The sequence below is a fragment of the Pipistrellus hanaki genome, assembly GCF_964339955.1.
Source record: "Pipistrellus hanaki genome assembly, chromosome: 21".
Lineage (NCBI taxonomy): Eukaryota > Metazoa > Chordata > Mammalia > Chiroptera > Vespertilionidae > Pipistrellus > Pipistrellus hanaki.
The window spans coordinates 4,777,796-4,796,460 of NC_140523.1; the positions used below are offsets into that span (position 1 = coordinate 4,777,796).

At 56.8% G+C, this 18,665-nt stretch overlaps 2 protein-coding genes across 2 annotated transcripts in view; one reads left to right on the plus strand and one right to left on the minus strand.

Moving 5' to 3' along the window:
* The window catches only part of ACAN (aggrecan), a 56,449-nt gene extending 49,620 nt beyond the window's left edge, over positions 1 to 6,829 (plus strand). Inside the window, exons 14-18 of the mRNA XM_084868998.1 lie at positions 848 to 1,006; positions 1,863 to 1,945; positions 3,683 to 3,827; positions 4,864 to 5,046; positions 5,916 to 6,829. Of these exons, the coding sequence (XP_084725124.1) occupies positions 848 to 1,006; positions 1,863 to 1,945; positions 3,683 to 3,827; positions 4,864 to 5,046; positions 5,916 to 5,992 (647 nt within the window). The 3' untranslated portion in view covers positions 5,993 to 6,829. The remainder of the gene's footprint in view (positions 1 to 847; positions 1,007 to 1,862; positions 1,946 to 3,682; positions 3,828 to 4,863; positions 5,047 to 5,915) is intronic.
* Positions 6,830 to 7,693: 864 nt separating this feature from the next.
* On the minus strand, positions 7,694 to 15,530 carry HAPLN3 (hyaluronan and proteoglycan link protein 3). Its single transcript, XM_084869340.1, is given in 7 exon segments — positions 7,694 to 8,292; positions 9,326 to 9,628; positions 10,543 to 10,545; positions 10,548 to 10,916; positions 12,994 to 13,134; positions 13,591 to 13,707; positions 15,302 to 15,530. Coding segments are annotated over 5 exon segments (1,086 nt in total). The 5' UTR covers positions 13,115 to 13,134; positions 13,591 to 13,707; positions 15,302 to 15,530; the 3' UTR covers positions 7,694 to 8,002.
* Between the last annotated feature and the right edge of the window lie 3,135 nt (positions 15,531 to 18,665).

The following is an 18,665-nucleotide window of genomic DNA, read 5'->3' on the forward strand; positions in this document are numbered from 1 at the left end:
TCTCTCCCATGGATGCTTCTAACTTTCTATCCCTCTCTCTTCCTCTCTGTAAAAAATCAATAAAATATATTTTTTTTAAAAAACTAAAACAAAAAAAAACAAAACAGGACCCTCCCTGGGTTGGCTGCTTGGCCCTTTAAGAGGGAGACACCTGCCGAAACCGGTTTGTCTCAGTGGATAGAGCGTCGGTCTGTGGACTGAGAGGTCCCAGGTTCGATTCCGGTCAGGGGCATGAACCTTGGTTGCGGGCACATCCCCAGTACAGGGTGTGCAAGAAGCAGCTGGTCGATTTTTCTCTCCTCGACGTTTCTAGCTCTCTATCTCTCTCCCTTCCTCTCTGTAAGAAATCAATAAAATATTTAAAAAAAAAAAAAAAAAAACGAGGGAGACACCTGTGCACTGAGCTAGAGCCAGCTCGGACGGACGGACGGACGGACGGACTCGCAGCTCTGCGTCCTCTTTGGACCCAGAGCAGACTTCTGCTCCTCTGTCCCCACCCCAGGGTCCCTCCCTTCATGGCCCCAGCTCTGCCTCCGGCTGCTGCCGCCTTCACACACCCCTCCCCTCAGCCTCCTCTCTCCCTAGAGACCCTCAGAGCCTCCAGAGCAGGCAGACACAGGAGAGAAGCTGGGAGGTGGGGGTGGGGGGGAGAGGGAGAAGGAAGGGGCATGAGAAAGGGGGGGGGGGGGGGGCAGGCCTTCCTGGCTTCTACCCTGAGCCCCCATCCAGCTGGTTCTGAAGGGGTGACCTCCAAGGCAGGCAGGGCGAGCACAGGCGTCATGGCCAGGAGGCTGGGGGCCTCGGCCCCTCCCGTCAAGCCCCCCGCCGCCCCCCTCCTGTGTTGCAGACCAGGCGCTGTGCGAGGACGGCTGGGCCAAGTTCCAGGGCCACTGCTACCGCCACTTCCCGGAGCGTGAGAGCTGGGTGGACGCCGAGAGCCACTGCCGGGAGCACCAGGCCCACCTGAGCAGCATCGTCACCCCCGAGGAGCAGGAGTTCGTCAACAGTGAGTGCGCCGGGGTCTCCCGCCCCGGGGGGAAGGGGCCGGGAGCCGGCAGACTGGGACCCAGCGAGGCTGCAAGGGCGAGGGGTGGGGGGCGGAGAGTCTTTGGGGCCACTGGCTCCTGCTGCACCCACCCAGGACAGTCCAGCATCTGTCAGAGTCAGCCCCCTGCCCTGGGCTGTGTGGCTCAGTGGGTAGAGCATCGGCCTGCGGACTGAAGGGTCCCAGGTTCGATTCCGGTCAAAGGCACATGCTCGGGTTGCAGGCTCAATCCCCAGTGGGAGGCGTGCAAGAGGCAGCCGATCCATGATTCTCTCTCATCAGGGATGTGTCTGTCACTCTTTTTCTCCCTCTCCCTTGCTCTCGGAAATTAATAAAAATGTACTTTAAGCCCTAACCGGTTTGGCTCAGTGGATAGAGCATCGGCCTGTAGACTGAAAGGTCCCAGGTTCGATTCCGGTCAAGGGCATGGACCTTGGTTGCGGGCACATCCCCAGTGGGGGGGGTGCAGGAGGCAGCTGATGGATGTCTCTCTCTCATCGATGTTTCTAACTCTCTATCCCTCTCTCTTCCTCTCTGTAAAAAACCAATAAAATATATTTTTAATGTCCTTTAAGAAGGAAAATCAGCCCAGAGTAACCCTGTGGCTGTCACCAGCCTGTGCCAGCTGGGTGGGGGGGCGGCCGCAGCCACTCCCAGCATGCATGTGTCCTTGTCCGGACCTCAGAAGCAGGTGCCATGTATCCTGGGAGCGCACCCACGTGTCCCGCCCCCCCTGCCCCCAGTCCCTCTGCCTCTGTGAGCTCCAGGCTGCCTCCACCCCAATGCCCATGTGCCCCCCCCCCCCCCCCCCCCGCAGACAACGCTCAGAACTACCAGTGGATCGGCCTCAACGACCGGAGCATCGAAGGGGACTTCCGCTGGTCAGACGGACACTCCCTGGTGAGTTCTGCCGGGGACCCGGCATTGTGGGCGGCTCCGAGGGGGAGGGATAGAGACCCCAGAGAGAGACGAAGTCCAGCCACACCCAGAGCAGCTGCTGCTCCAGGCACTCGGGGCAGGGGTGGCGGGTGGGGAGGTTGCAGGGGAGGGGGGGGTCTCGCTCATCTCTGCCTTCCAACATCAGCCCAGGGCCAGACACGCTGAGCGAGTGACCCCATGAGGGAAGGAGGAGGGCAGTGAATGAATGAATGAGTGAATGAATGAATGAATGAAGGCAAACCACCCTGTGAGACGAATGGAAGCTTTAGAGGTCCACAAAGGACTTATGTGGACTCAGGCAGACAGACAGACAGCACCATAGTCGCCACATGAACAGCACACATAGTGAACGCCCTGCCTCTGGGAGCGCAAGTGGCTCAGACGTCCCAGAAGGCTTCCCGGCCCAGCCGGTGTGGCCCAGTGGTTGAGCATCAACCTATGAACCAGGAGGCCATGGTTCGATCCCCGGTCAGGGCACAGGCCCGGGTTGTGGGCTCGATCCCCAGTGTGGGGCGTGCAGGAGGCAGCTGATCCATGATATTCTCATCATTGATGTCTCTGTCTCTCCCTCTCCCTTCCTCTGAAATCAAAAAAAAAAAAAAAAAAAAAAAAAATATATATATATATATATATATATATATATATACACACACACATTTTTTTTAAGCCCTAGCTAGTTTGGCTCAGTGGATGGAGCATCAGCCTGCGGACCAAAGGGTCCTGGGTTCAAATCCGGTCAAGGGCATGTACCTCGGTTGCAGGTTCCTCCTCGGTGTGCGGGCCCTGGTCCAGGCACATGCAGGAGGCAACCAATCGATGTGTCTCTCTCACATCGATGTTTCTCTCTGTCTCCCCCTCCCTCCCACTCTCCCTAAAAATCAGTGGGATAATATCCTCGGGTGAGGATTAACGAGAAAGAGAGAGAGAGAGAGAGAGAGAGAGAGAGAGAGAGAGAGAGAGAGAGAGATGCTGCTGGGTGTGACAGAAGAGAAAGTGGGGGTCAGCATGTGGACTCAAGATGGCCGCCACAAAATGGCCAGCAAGGGTGGGCAGTTGGCAGGGACCAGGCCTGCAAGGGAAGGTAGTTGGGGGCAATCAAGCCTGCAGGGGAGGGTAGTTAGGAGTGACCAGGCTGGCAGAGCAGAGAAGTTGGGGATGACCAGGCCTGCAGGGAAGGGCAGTTTGGGGGGACCCAGTACTGCAGGGGAGAGCAGGTGGGGGGGAACAGGCCTGCAGGGGAGGGTAGTCAAGGGTGACCAGGCCTCCAGGGGAGGACAGTTAGGGACAAACAGGTTGGCAGGGGAGCAGTTAGGCACCAATCAGGCTAGCAGGGGAGTGTTTAGGGCACATGTGTCAAACACAAGGCCCGCGGGCCAAATCCAGCCCGCCAGGCCTTGCAATGTGGCCCGCACCGCGCTGTCATCACTGCACTCCGCTGTCAGTTTATGACATTGTCAGTTTATGACTGTTCAGTAAACCATTCGGCCCGCGATTTAGGCTGGATTTTAGATTTTGGCCCCTTCTCTGATTGAGTTCGACACCCCTAGTTTAGGGAGTGATCAGGCTGGCAGGCAGAAGTGGTTATGGGAAATCAGGAAGGGAAAAAAAAAAAAAAAAAAAAGGAAGTGGGGGTCAGGCCAGGTGGCTTCTGTGCCCGCCTCACCCCTGCCCCGCTCCCCCCTCCCCCCCCCCCCACAGCAATTTGAGAACTGGCGCCCCAACCAGCCGGACAACTTCTTCGCCTCCGGAGAGGACTGCGTGGTGATGATCTGGCACGAGAAGGGCGAGTGGAACGACGTGCCCTGCAACTACCACCTGCCCTTCACCTGCAAGAAGGGCACAGGTGAGCGGGACTTCCGGGCCCGGCCCGGCCGGTGCGGCTCAGTGGGCAGAGCGTCAGCCTGCAGACGGGAGGGTCCCGGCTTCGATGCCGGTCAAGGGCGAGAACCCTGGTGGGCTCCATTCTCCCCCGGCCTCATTGAGGCTTGAGTTTAGGAGGCAACTAATCAATGTGTCTCCCTCACATCCATGTTTCTTTCTGTAAGTCTCTCCCCCTCCCTTCCACTCTCTCTAAAAAATCAATGGGAAGCCGAAACCGGTCTGGCTCAGTGGATAGAGCACATGTGTCAAACACAAGGCCCGCGGGCCAAATCCAGCCCGCCAGGCCTTGCAATGTGGCCTGCACCGCGCTGTCATCACTGCACTCCGCTGTCAGTTTATGACGTTGTCAGTTTATGACTGTTCAGTAAACCATTCGGCCCGCGATTTAGGCTGGATTTTAGATTTTGGCCCCTTCTCTGATTGAGTTCGACACCCCTAGGATAGAGCGTCGGCCTGCGGACCAGGGTCGGGGCGGGGGGGGGGGGGGGGGGTCCCAGGTTCGATTCCGGTCGTGAGCATGTACCTTGGCTGCGGGCACATCCATCCCCAGTTAGGGGGTGTGCAGGAGGCAGCTGGTCGATGTTTCTCTCTCATTGATGTTTCTGACTCTCTGTCCCTCTCCCTTCCTCTCTGTAAAAAAATCAATGAAATATATTTAAAGCCGAAACCGGTTTGGCTCAGCGGTAGAGAATCGGTCTGCAGACTGAAAGGTCCCAGGTTCAATTCCGGTCAGGGGCATGTACCTTGGTTGCGGGCACGTCCCCAGTAGGGGGCGTGCAGGAGGCAGCTGGTCGATGTTTCTCTCTCTCTCATCGATGTTTCTGACTCTACCCCTCTCCCTTCCTCTCTGTAAAAAAATCAATAAAATATATTTTAAAAGAACGTCCACGGAGCTGGCTGGCATGGATTCAGATCGCCAGCCCCCCACATGTCAGGGTTACGTTGGAATTAGCCCGCCTTGTTTATTAGCCCTCTCCTGACGGGTGTCTGCCCCCCAGTGGCCTGCGGAGAGCCGCCCGCGGTGGAGCACGCCAGGACCTTCGGCCGGAAGAGGGAGCGCTACGAGATCAACGCGCTGGTGCGGTACCAGTGCACCGAGGGCTTCGTCCAGCGCCACCTGCCCACCATCCGGTGCCTGCCCAGCGGGCACTGGGAGGAGCCGCGCGTCACCTGCACAGACCGTGAGCACCGCCCCTCCCGCCTGGCCCGGCACCCGCGGCCCCCTTCCCGCCCCGGGCCCTCTCCTGGGGACCCCACACCCTCACGGGCAGCACCGTCTGTGGGCGTGGTCACCTGTCCCCTCCCCTGGCCCCCGGCCTGGCCCCAGGGACAGAGGAGAAAGCAGACAGCCTGCTCCCCCTCTCAAACCCAGCCCAAGCCCCTTAGCCCAAGTTGATTCAAGAAAACTCAGACGGGCCCCAGCTGGCGTGGTTCAGTGGGTAGAGCGTCGGCCTGCAGACTGAAGGGTCCCGGGTTCGATTCCTGGTCAAGGGCATATGCCTTGGTTGCAGGCACATCCCCAGTGGGAGGGTGTGCAGGAGGCAGCTGATCGATGTTTCTCTCTCATCCATGTTTCTAACTCTCTATCCCTCTCCCTTCCTCTCTGTAAAATATGTATGTGTGTATATATATATATATATATATATATATATATATATATATAAAATATTTTTTAAAAAATATATTTTATTGATTTTTTACAGAGGAAGGAAGAGGGATAGAGAGCTAGAAACGTCGATGAGAGAGAATCATTGAATAGCTGCCTCTTGCACACCCTCTACCAGGGATGTGCCTGCAGCCAAGTATATGCCCTTGACCGGAATCGAACCCGGGACCCTTCAGTCCGCAGGCTGACGCTCTATCCACTGAGCCAAACCTGTTTCGGCAAAATATTTTTTAAAAAGAAAACTCAGAAGGTAGAAAAAAAAAACTCTCTAGCCTGGGCTTCTGCAGGGAGAGTGCAGTCAGGACAGGGAGGAGCCGGGCTGAGACCCATTTTTCTGGGTTGGTGTTCACCAAGACTGCCCCCTCTCCCCCCCCCCCCCCCCAGCCGCCACCTACAAGCGCCGACTACAGAAGCGGAGCCCCCGGGCCGCCCGGAGGAGCCGCCCCAGCACGGCCCACTGAGAGGACCCCGGCCGCGCCCCGGATGCTGAGCCCAGACAGAGTCCGTCCCCTCGGACCGCGTCCTCCTCCCGTCGCTTTCCGCCGTCTAAGGAACCCCGTGAAAGAAGGAACACGTGAAATCCCACCGTGTGTACGCCCCGCCCCCGCCCCACCCGCCCGGAACGGCCACACACACGCATCGGACTCCTCCTTCCATACCCGCCCCCTCCTCCCCGTCCCCCCAAACACATGCCAAAGCGGAGCAGACCGAGTGTAGCGGTTTCTGGACCCTCCCGACATGCCCTTTTCAGGGACCAGTGCAGGGACAGGGAGCAGGGGTGGGGGATTAAGTTAAATAATAAAGAAGATTATTTTCTGTTTGCTGACTTTATGCAAGAGCAGTGCAATCGATCGCTGGTTCTTCCCGACCTCCAGGGAGAGCTAGGGAGGAGGGAGGAGGGGCGGGAGGAGCTGGGAGGGGCAGAGGCCCGGGGCAGGAAGAGCGGGGAGCCACAGCTGAATGTAGGGACTCTTCCGTCCGTCCGTCCGTCCGCCCGCCCGCCCGCCCGGCGTCCCCTCGCCCGGCCTGCCACCCTAGCAGGTGCCATCTCTCTCGGCAGGGCTGGGTGGGGCACCTCCTCCTTCCCGGTGGGAGCGCCCCCCGCCCCGCCCCCTCCCGTCCCCGCCCCCGCCCCCTCCCCACCGGGACCGTGCAGGCACCAGGGTTCCGCGCACCTATTTATATTTTTGGAAATTGAAGATTATGATAATTATAATAATAAAGACGTTGGAAGAGATCTATTTCTTTTCCCTTTTTTTTTTTTCTTTTTAATTTAAAGAGGTAACCATGGCCGAAGCCGGTTTGGCTCAGTGGTAGAGCGTCGGTCTGCGGACTGAAAGGTCCCAGGTTCGATTCTGGTCAAGGGCATGTACATTGGTTGTGGGCACATCCCTGGTAGGGGGTGTGCAAGAGGCAGCTGGCTGATGTTTCTCTCTCATCGACGTTTCTAGCTCTCTATCTCTCTCCCTTCCTCTCTGTTAAAAATCAATAAAACATATTTTTTTAAAAAAAAAAAAAAAAAAAAGAGGTAACCATGATCTAGGGTCTACTGAGAGGGGCCTTAGGATTGGTGGCAGGGGGTGGGGGGGCCCACAGGTTTTGGTCAAATAACCCCAAATGGAGAATCCTATCTGTTCAGAGAGCCTGGGACAGTCTGTGCTTTGATTTTGCAGAAGCACAGGTAGGTTGGATGGAGAGAGGGGGAGAGAGAGAGAGAGAGAGTGTGTGTGTGTGTGTGTGTGTGAGAGAGAGAGAGAGAGAGAGAGAGGGAATGGGTCACATTCTCATAGTTGGTCCTCTTAAAAAAAAAAAAAAAAAAACAGCCGAGACCGGTTTGGCTCAATGGATAGAGCGTCGGCTTGGAGACTGAAAGGTCCCGGGTTCGATTCCGGTCAAGGGCATGTACCTTGGTTGCGGGCATATCCCCAGTGGGGGGTGTGCAAGAGGCAGCTGATCGATGACTCTCTCTCATCGATGTTTCTAACTCTCTATCTCTCTCCCTTCCTCTCTGTACAAAATCAATAAAATATATTTAAAGAAAAAAAAACACTTATTTTTTATTTTTATTTTGTATTGAATTCATAGAGGAATCTCTCCCTCTCCCTTCCTCTCTGAAAGCAATAACAGTACTTTTTTTAAAAAAATTTAAGTTGAGCCCTAACCGGTTTGGCTCAGTGGATAGAGCGTCGGCCTGCGGACTGAAGGGTCCCAGGTTCGATTCCGGTCAAGGGCATGTACCTTGGTTGCGGGCACATCCCCAGTAGGGGGTGTGCAGGAGGCAGCTGATCGATGTTTCTCTCTCATCGATGTTTCTAGCTCTCTATCCCTCTCCCTTCCTCTCTGTAAAAAAAATCAATAAAATAGATATTTTTTAAAAATTTAAGTTGAGAAGTATAAAAACAATAGACAACAGGATCCACTTAGTAAACAGGGCCGTGAGGGGGGTGGCATGGGCAGGCAGGTGGCCGGCTCTAGCGAGGAGGGCGGTAACAGTAGACCCCGTGCTTGCGGCTCTGCGGGTCGGGGAAGCCGAAGCTTCGGACGCCGGGCTCGGGGGGCCCGCAGGCGGGGCGTGGGCGGGCCACGGGGTAGCGGGCGCTGCCCTCGGCCAGCCAGCCGGCGTCGCACCGGTCCAGGCCGCCGAACTTCCAGGCGGCGAAGAGCTGGCCCACCGTGGCAATCTGGGCGCCGTCTTCCCGGCAGGCGGCCTTGGCCTCGGAGAGGGTCAGCTTCTCGGGGTGCTCCAGGTAGTACACCCGCCCTGTGGGAACGTGGGGGTGAGGGCCGGGCGGCGGAGGGGACGGCCAGACCTGCAGCACCGCCTGCTGAACAGACATCACTACCCGGACCCCAAAGATCTGTCTCTCTGTGCCTCAGTTTCCTCATCTGTAAAGCGAGGGTATTATGCCAAAACCGGTGTGGCTCAGTGGATAGAGCGTTGGCCTGCAGACTGAAGGGTCCCAGGTTTGATTCCAGTCAAGGTTATGCACCTTGGTTGCGGGCACATCCCCAGTAGGGGGTGTGCAACAGGCAGCTGATGGATGTTTCTCTCTCATCGATGTTTCTAGCTCTCTATCCCTCTCCCTTCCTCTCTGTAAAAAAATCAATAAAATATATTTTTAAAATAATAATAAAATAAAATGAGGATATTGCCCTAGCCCAGTCGTCTGCAAACTGCAGCTCATGAGTCCACAGAGCCAAACATCAGCAGGACAACGATTGACATTTCTTGGGAGAGCCACATTTTTTAACCTTAAACTTCTTCTAACGCCACTTCTTCAACATAGACTCGCCCAGGCCGTGGTGTTTTGTGGAAGAGCCGCGTGTGGCTCGTGAGCCGCAGTTTGCCAACCACTGGGCTAGAGCAATAAAAATACATTTTAAAAAAAAGAGAGAGAGAGAGAGAGCCGAAATCGGTTTGGCTCAGTGGATAGAGCCTCAGCCTGTGGACTGAAGGGTCCCAGGTTCGATTCCAGTCAAGGGCATGTACCTTGGTTGCGGGCACATCCCCAGTGTGGGGTGTGCAGGAGGCAGCTGATCGATGTGTCTCTCTATCCCTCTCCCTTCCTCTCTGTAAAAAATCAATAAAATATATATTTTTTAAAAAAAGAATGTTTACTTTGCTCGTGATTCCCCAGGTTGGCAGTTTGGCCTGCAAAGCCACAGTAGTGGATACGGGCAGGGGTGCAGCACTGGGCCATGTCGCCAGGTGGAGGTGCCCCAGGGCAGGCAGAGGGCCCCCCTCCCCTGCAGCACCCAGGTGCTCCCCGCCACCCACAGGCCCCCCCACTCACCCCTGAGGGCAGGGGCAAAGCAGAAGACGTCGTAGCGGTGCAGACGGCGGTGGCGGGGCCCGTAGCTGCGGACACCGGGCGCCAGGCCCAGGCCGCCGCAGGGCCCCCGGGCCCGCCTGACGGGGTACCCCACCAAGCCGTCCTGCAGCCAGCCCGCGCTGCACCAGTGCAGGCCCTCCTCCCAGGCCCGGAACAGCTGCTCGAAGGAGGCCACGGCCGCCTCCTGGGCCTCACAGGCCTGCTGGGCCTCCTGGAAGTTGAGCTGGTAGCGCCCCTGCGGGGGCTGGTAGGGGAACACCACACCTGGGGAGGGAGGGAGGGAGAGAGAGAGGGAAGAGGGTTTGGAGGGGGCGGACCCCGGTCCCCTGCCCCCACACCTCCATGGGGACAGATGCTCCACCCCCCACCCAGGACACACACTCAGTCCCTCGGAGAAACCCAGCAAAGCTGTCCCCTTAGCTGAAACCGGTGTGGCTCAGTGGATAGAGCCTCGGCCTGCGGACTGAAGGGTCCCCAGTTCAATTCCAGTCAAGGACACATGCCCGGGTTGTGGGCTCAGTCCCTAGTAGGGGGCGTGCAGGAGGCAGCCGATCAGTGTTTCTCTCTCGTCATCGATGTTTCTCTCTTTTCCTCTATATCAATAAAAACATTTTTTTTTAAATGTTTATCTGGCCTAACTAGTTTGGCTCAGTGGATAGAGCGTCGGCCTGCGGACTGAAATGTCCCAGGTTCAATTCCAGTCAAGGGGATGTACATTGGTTGCAGGCACATCCCCAGTAGGGGGTGTGCAGGAGGCAGCTGGTCGATGGTTCTCTCTCATCTGATGTTTCTAACTCTCTATCTCTCTCCCTTCCTCTCTGTAAAAAATCATATATATATATATATATATATATATATAAAATGATCCTTTTTTATTATTATTGATTTTTTACAGAGAGGAAGGGAGAGGGATAGAGAGCCAGAAACATCCATCAGCTGCCTCCTGCACACCTCCTACTGGGGATGTGCCCGCAACCAAGGCACATGCCCTTGACCGGAATAGAACCCGGGATCTTTCAGTCTGCAGCCCCACATTCTATCCACTGAGCCACACCGGTTTCGGCAATAAAATATATATATATTTTTAATGTTTATCTGCATAAAGCCCCAAGGTCCCACTGCTTTCTCACCGCCCCCCCCCCCCAGCCCCCGCACCACGCAGCCCCCGCGGGCCTCACTCGCAGCTCCAGCTGCACCGCGCCGCTCCCGTCCTCCAGCCCGTCGATGACCTCGCAGCGGTAGCGCCCCGAGTCCTCCAGCCGCAGGTCCCCGATCTCCAGGGACACGTCCCCCTCCTCCGCCCCCCGCAGGCGCACGCGGCCCCGGTAGTCCCCGAAGGCGCGGTGCCTGGGCCCGACGGCCACCAGCACGTCCCGCTCCGGGGCCCCGTCCTCCTCCGCCCGCAGCTTCCACCACTTGACGCGCACGGGCCCATGGGAGCTCGGGGCAGGCTCGTAGCGGTACCGGCAGGGCAGGGTCACGTGGGCCCCCCGGTGGGCAAACAGGGTGTCCTCGGGCGTCTCCACCACCAGCTTCCTGCCGTGGAAGAGGCCTGCGGGGGAGAGGGGGGACCGCTGCAGATCATCTGTACCCCTGCAAGGGTCACCCCATCCTCGTCCCAGCTCCCTCCCCTCCCTCCATATGACACATGGCAAGAATAGCTACAGTGCTAGTTGAAACCAGTTTGGCTCAGTGGATAGCGCATTGGTTTGCAGACTGAAAGGTCCCAGGTTCGATTCCCGTCAAGGGCATGTGCCTTGGTTACAGGCACATCCCCAGTGGAGGGTGTGTAGGAGGCAGCTGATCAATGTTTATCTCTCATCCATGTTTCTTTTCTTTTTTTAATATATATATATATTTTTTTTTTAAATGTCTTATTGACTTTTTTACAGAAAGGAAGAGAGATGTCTTATTGATTTTTTTACAGAAAGGAAGAGAGAGGGATAGAGAGTTAGAAACATCGATGAGAGAGAATCATCAATCAGCTGCCTCCTGCACACTCCCCATTGGGGATGTGCCCGCAACCAAGGTACATGCCCTTGACCGGAATCGAACCTGGGACCCTTCAGTCCGCAGGCTGAGGCTCTAGCCACTGAGCCAAACCGGTTTCGGCTCTCATCCATGTTTCTAACTATCTCTCCCTCTCCCTTCCTCTCTGTAAAAATCAATAAAATATATATATTTTTAAGAAGAAAAAAAGAATAGCCACAGTGCTGCACCCCTCCCCGCATCCATTGTGGCTTTGCAGTCAAGTGAGTGATTTAGGCCGCACTGCCAACCCGTGGAATCACCAGCACAGTAAACATCGCAAGGCCCCAAGTGGGTGGTGACTCAGAAGTTTCCTTAAACCTCATTCAAGCAGTGCTTGGGCAGCAAAATAAATTCCAGAGAAAAAGGGTGTGGAGGCTAAAAGAATGGCTCCCCAAAATATCCACGTCCTAACCCCTGCGTGTGGCCTTATATGGCAACACGAACTCTGCAGATGTGATTGAATGAAGGATCTTGAGAAAGAGGGTGTGTGTAGATTGGAGTTTCTATAGAAGTCCTCAAGGCAATTGTAAGTACTGTATTTTTTTTTTAATGTATTTTTATTGATTTCAGAGAGGAAGGGAGAGGGAGAGAGAGAGAGGAAGAGAACCATCAATGATGCAAGAGAATCATCCATTGGCTGTGCCTCCTGCACGTCCCACCCTGGGGATGGAGCCCGCAACCCGGGCATGTGCCCTGACCGGGAATCGAACCGGGGACCTCCTGGTTCATAGGTTGAGTCCCAACCACTGAGCCACCCAGTTGGATGGGAAGGTCCCCCTTTGAAGCTGGATCCTGACAAATTGGCAGGACTTTGGGGAAGTACAAAAAGCCCAAGTGACCGTCCTTCAGCGCATCTGAGGGGCTCCAAGCACAGAGTCGCTGAACCGTCTCTTCTGCCGGTCTTAGAAACGCAGCTGGTGCCAAACCACTGTGGCTCAGTGGTTGAGCAAAGACCTATGAACCAGGAGGGTACGGGTTCGATTCCCAGACCGGGTTGCAGGCTCGGTCCCCAGCAGGGGGCGTGCAGGAGGCAGCCGATGCATGATTCTCTCTCATCATGGATGTCTCTATCTCCCTCTTCCTCTCTGAAATCAATTTTAAAAAAAAAATAGAAAGAAAGAAAGGAAGAAAGAAAGAAAGAAAGAAAGAAAGAAAGAAAGAAAGAAAGAAAGACCGAAGCCGGTTTGTCTCAGTGGACAGAGTGTCAGCCTGTGGACTGAAGGGTCCCAGGTTCAATTCCAGTCACAGGTACATCCCCAGTAGGAGCTGTGCAGGAGGTAGCTGATTGATGATTCTCTCTCATCAATGTTTCCAAGTCTCTCTCCCTCTCCCTTCCTCTCTGTAAAAAATCAATAAAATGTATTGAAGAAGAAGAAGAAGAAGAAGAAGAAGAAGAAGAAGAAGAAGAAGAAGAAGAAGAAGAAGAAAGGAAGGACGGACAATGGTCTGTTGCAAGGGCCCAGGCTGAGAAAAGGCTGCTGGCTGCACGCCCAGTCCTCCCTCCCAGCCTGAAACCTCCATTTCACAGCAAAGTTGGAGGGGGGGGAGGGTCTTGCTCGTCCTTAGGGGCTAAAGGCCAGGCCCAGGATGCCACCCACCTCTGCCCAGGCCCGGGTCCCAGCCGTGGGCGCTGTTGGCGTAGTAGAAGCCGTTGTAGAAGGGCAGGCCGGGGACGCAGGGCAGCGGCAGCAGCAGGGCCAGGAGGAGCAGGCGGCCCATGGCGGCAGCGCCGGCGTGTCCTAGGCAGGGCCGCGGCCAGGCAAACGGGAAAGAAGAGAAAAGCGAGCTAATGAAAGGGGCCCCTCTTCCGAGGGCCGGGACCCCCCGGTTCCAGCACCCACTCATTCTCCCGCTGCCTAGGTCCTTAAGAAGCACCATCCAGCCGAAACCAGTTTGGCTCAGTGGATAGAGCGTCGGCCTGCGGACTGAAGGGTCCCGGGTTCGATTCCGGTCAAGGGCATGGACCTTGGTTGCGGGCACATCCCCAGTGGGAGGTATGCAAGCGGCAGCTGATCGGTGATTCTCTCTCTATGTTTCTAACTCTCTATCCCTCTCTCTTCCTCTTTGTAAAATACATTTAAAAAAAGAAGAAGCACCATCCACACACCAGGCACTGCTCTCAGGGCCTGGGTCTTATCAGTTGTGGGATTCTGGGCAGGTTTCCTGGTTTGTGAAACGGAGATGGCAAAACTCACCTGGGGCCCTAGCGGGTTTGGCTCAGGGCATAGAGCAATCGGCCTGCAGACCAGAGGGTCCGGGGTTCGATTCCGGTCAAGGGCACATTCTTTGGTTGCAGGCCCTGGTCCGGGTGCCTGAAGGAGGCAATCAATCAATGTGTTTCTCTCACGTCGATGTTTCTCTCTGTCTCTTCTCCCTCTCTCTTCCACTCTCTCTAAAAATCAATGGGACAATACCCCCGGGTGAGGATTAACAGCAAAAGAAGATGAAGGCTGAAACCGGTGGATAGAGCGTCAGCCTGCGTCAGCCTGCGAACTGAAGGGTCCCAGGTTCTATTCCCATCAAGGGCATGTACCTTGGTTGCTGGCAAATCCCCAGTAGGGGGTGTGCAGAAGGCAGCTGATGGATGATTCTCTCTCATCAATGTTTCTAACTCTCTATCTCTCTCTCTTCCTCTCTGTAAAAAGATCAATAAAATATTTTTAATTAAAAAAAATAAGAAAAAGAAGATGAAGGCAGAGCGTTAGAATACTGCCTGGTAGAGAGGATGCGCCCCAAAATATTCATTATCATTACTATTGTGGACGACTCTTTCTCTTCTCTCCTTGCCTGGGAGGGAAGCAGCCACCACCGTCTTCTCTTTCCACCTGGGGAAACTCAGGCCAAGGCTTTATCTTTGCTGAGCAGGTAGAGCTCAGGGGAAACGCAGGTCTCGGGATGGCCCGGCCTTGGCTTTTTCCCCAGTCACCGCTTGCCTGGGGGACCCTTCCACACGCTAGAATAAGCGGAACCCCGGACTTAGAAGGCAGATGGAGCACCACCAGCGTGCGATTCCCCCAGGCACCAGCAGGGGGCAGCATTGCCCAGCGGCTCTCCAGCATCCCGCCGCCGCCAGGCGGAATCAGACTTGGGGGTGGGGGGGGGGGGGGGGGCTGTTTTTAGACAAGGCTTACAAATGCCTTTGAAACCTACGGTCCAGGGAAAAGGGGGAGCCGGGGGTGATTCTACCAGCTTCCCCAGCCCCGGGGGCCCGTGCAGGAGCCCGGGAGAGGGTCCAGGGCACCTCTCCATTACCTCCCCTTGTGGCAGGGTCACTCCCGAGGGTCAGCGCTGGCCACCCCCGTCCACACGGGGTCACAGGCTGGCCCCAGAGCTGGGGGAGTCCCAGGCCCCTGCTGTCTCCTTCCTGGGTGCTCACCAGCCCTAAATCCAGCCCCCCACCCCCACCCAGAGCTCCCTCCTCCGCCCTCCCTGCCCTTTCGGGGGTCTCAGGGCCGAAACCACAGGGAAACTGAGGCCTGACACCGACGGGCACCCTTTGCGTTGGCCCAGGAGCTGCAGGTCCCCTCGCCCACCTGCCCGCCCGCGCGCCCGCGGGGTGTCTCCACCTGCACCCCCGGGGTCTCCAGCCCCGAGGCTGACCCGGCTGTGCTGGCGGCTGCAGAGCCGGACAGGACGGGGTGGGAAGGAGTCGGGAGCCCCACCCCACCCCACCCCATGGGGACAGGGATGGACCCGGAAGGCGGTCCCCGAGGTCCCGGGGTGCGCCCTGATGGTGCCCCCTTAGGGGCGCGCACGCGGGTCCCGATCTCACCTCCCGGGCACCCCGTGCACCCGGCGCCTGTGCTCACAGCCCAGCACCCCGGCCGCTGCCCCGGAGGCGCGGGGACCCCCGGAGACCGGAAGCCCCGAAGCCCCGAGGAAGGAACGCGCCGTCCCCGCTCTCACCTCCCCGGCGCCCCGAGCGCCCCGAGCACCCGCGCCGGTGGCCACAGCCCAGCAGGGGTCACCGGAGACCGGAAGCCCGGAAGCCCCGAAGCCCCGAGGGCGGAACGCGCTGTCCCTGGCGGCTCCTCGACGGCGGCCCCCGCGCGCTCGGGGATGGGGTGCGGGCTCCCCGGGTCCGAGGACGCAGAGGATGGGGGGACCTCGCGTGGCCAGAAAGGAAGCGGCTGCGGACAAACCCCGGGCCTGCCCCTTAAAGGAATACACACGCCCCCCTTTCCCTCCAAGGAAGGGGACCCAAAGGGAGGGAGGAAGGGGTGGCCTGCGCCCCAGACTCCGCTGGGGATCACCCCACACTGGGGGGCTGCAGGCCGGGGCTGAGGCCGTCAGGTCCTGGGGAAGGTGAGTGGGGGGTGGAGGAGCATGTGTAGAGGGAGGGACCCCATGAGGATGCTCTGGTGTACCCCAAACAGTGCGACTAAGAGGGGCTCGGGGGACCCCCCTCCTCTCCAGCCTCTGCAGGTGGGCTAGGGCCGCCCCCAGCTTTCTTTTTAAATATATTTTATTGATTTTTTTTTCAGAGAGGAAGAGAGAGGGATAGAGAGTTAGAAACATCGATGAGAGAGAAACATCCACCAGCTGCCTCCTGCATCCCCACCTCCCACTGGGATGTGCCTGCAACCAAGGTACATGCCCTTGACCGGAATCGAACCCGGGACCCTTCAGTCCTCGGGCCGATGCTCTATCCGCTGAGCCACACCGGTTCCGGCCCAATCAGGACATTCTTGCGAGCTTCTCGGACAAGGATGCCCAGGGTCTGAGGCCCACCCCCCCCCCCCCCGTGGGCCCCTCCCCTAGTCCCCCGGAGGCCATGGAGTCCACCCCGTTACTGCTGAGGCCCAGAGATTTTCATTATTGAATGTTCCTCAGGGCCAGGCTGTCCAACTTCAGACCTGAGGCTCCTAATCACCTCAAGAACAAGGACCAGCCCCCTAGCCGGTGTGGGGCAGTGGATAGAGCACCGGCCTGCTGGTCCCCAGGAGAGGCCAGAGCGGGCCTGGGGCCAGGAAATGCTCCCTGGAGGGAGTGCTGGGGCCAGCATCCATCCAGAAAGACTGGCTCCAGCCGGCTGGTGTGGATCTAAAGTTGAGCATCAGCCCCATAAACCAGGAGGTCAGGGTTCGATTCCTGGTCAGGGCATGCCACCCGGGTTGTGGGCTTGATCCCCAGTGGGGGGGGTGCAGGAGGCCGCTGGTCCATAATTCTCTTATCACTGATGTTTGTCTCTCTCTCTCCCTCCCTCTTCCTTTCCTGAAATCAATAAAAATATTTTTTGGCCGAAACCGGTTTGGCTCAGTGGATAGAGAGTCGGCCTGTGGACTGAAGGGTCCCGGGTTCGATTCCCATCAAAGGCATGTACCTTGGTTGCGGGCACATCCCCAGTAGGGGGTGTGCAGGAGACAGCTGATCGATGATTCTCTCTCATTGATGGTTCTAACTCTCTCTCCCTCTCCCTTCCTCTCTGTAAAAAAAAAAAAAATCAAGCCGAAACCAGTTTGGCTCAGTGGATAGAGCGTCGGCCTGCGTGCGGACTGAAGGGTCCCAGGTTCGATTCCAGACAGGGGCATGTGCCTTGGTTGCGAGCACGTACCCAGTGGGGAGTGTGCAGGAGGCAGCTGATCGATGATTCTCTCTCGTTGATGGTTCTAACTCTCTATTCCTCTCTCTTCCTCTCCGTAAAAAATCAATAAAATATATATATATTTTTTTAAAAATCAATAAGATATATTAAAAAAAAAAAAAAAAAAAAGACTGCTCCAAACCTGATCCGAGAGTGACACAGGAAGGAGTGGGTGGGCCAGGGGACCCCCACAACCCCCCAGTTCCTTTGGAGAGACCTCGGCCGCAGGCGCCTCTGATTCTGTCCCTGCCCAGCCAGGTGAGGCCCGTTCCGAGGAAGGCGCAGCTTTCAGACGAGAATTTCCCCGGCGAGGCCCCGGCGAAGCCCCACCCTCCCTCTGGCAGCCGCGTGGCCAGACCTGCCTCCTCTGTGGATCGCGGCCTGGCTCCCCTGTTTTGTTCTGGAAAATTCCTCCTGTGCCCCGAGGCCTCCAACACCAGGGCGGTTCCCTTTGCCCGGGTGCCAGCCAGTCCAGTCCAGTCCGTCCCTCCTCTGTGGCCGGCCCCTTTCCCAGATCACCACCAGGCTCTGGCCCGCGCTGCCCTCACTGGCCACTTCCTGGCGGCCCCTGCCCAGGGAGGGCATGTGCCAGCACCTCCCAGAAGCCAGTGCGCTCAGCCAGGCGGCCCTACACCCACTTGGCAGCGTCTTCCTCCCTCCAAATCTGTATACACACAGACACATCCCCTCCACATACACCAGTGTTTCCCAAAGTGTGGTCCGCGGACCCCCAGGGGTGCGGGAAGAGTCTGGTGGGGGTACGCGTTGCACCGGAGTTTGGTGGGGATGTGCACTGCACCGTGCTTAGCTGCCTAATTCTACGTTCTCATGAGTACGAGGGGTCCTCAGCGATACGACAATTATAGAAGGGGGACACCTATGCCAAAAGTTTGGGAAGCAGCCCAAACCGGTTTGGCTCAGTGGATAGAGCGTCGGTCTGCAGACTGAAAGGTCCCAGGTTCCATTCCGGTCAAGGGCATGTACATTTTTTTTTTTAAATATATATTTTATTGATATTTTGCAAAGAGGAAGGGAGAGAGATAAAGAGCTAGAAATGTCGATGAGAGAGAAACATCGACCAGCTGCCTCTTGCACACCCCCTACTGGGAATGTGCCCGCAACCAAGGTACATGCCCTTGACCTGAATCGAACCTGGGACCTTTCAGTCCGCAGACCGACGCTCTATCCACTGAGCCAAACCGGTTTCGGCAAGGGCATGTACCTTGGTTGCGGGCACATCCCCAGTAGGGTGCGGGCACATCCCCAGTAGGGGGTGTGCAGGAGGCAGCTGGTCGATGTTTCTCTCTCATCGACGTTTCTAGCTCTCTATCCCTCCCCCTTCCTCTCTGTAAAAAAATCAATAAAATATATTTTAAAATAAATAAATAAAATTGTACTCCTTTAAAAAAAAAAAAAAAAAGTTTGGGAAACACTGACAGACACACACACACACACACACACACACACACACACCTGGCAGGTGAGCCCCAGGCAATTCCTGAGCCTGCCAGGACAGGTGGGGGGGAATGCTGAGGCTCTGGGGACACAGTGGATGACGGTGGGGGCCGGAGCCACGGGGAAGAACCACACAGCAAGAGCTCCAGGCAGTGACATAAATATATTTTGGAAGCTGCCTGTGCACTCAGGCCCGCCCATCTCCCCGCCTCTACGGTCCCCAGACCCACC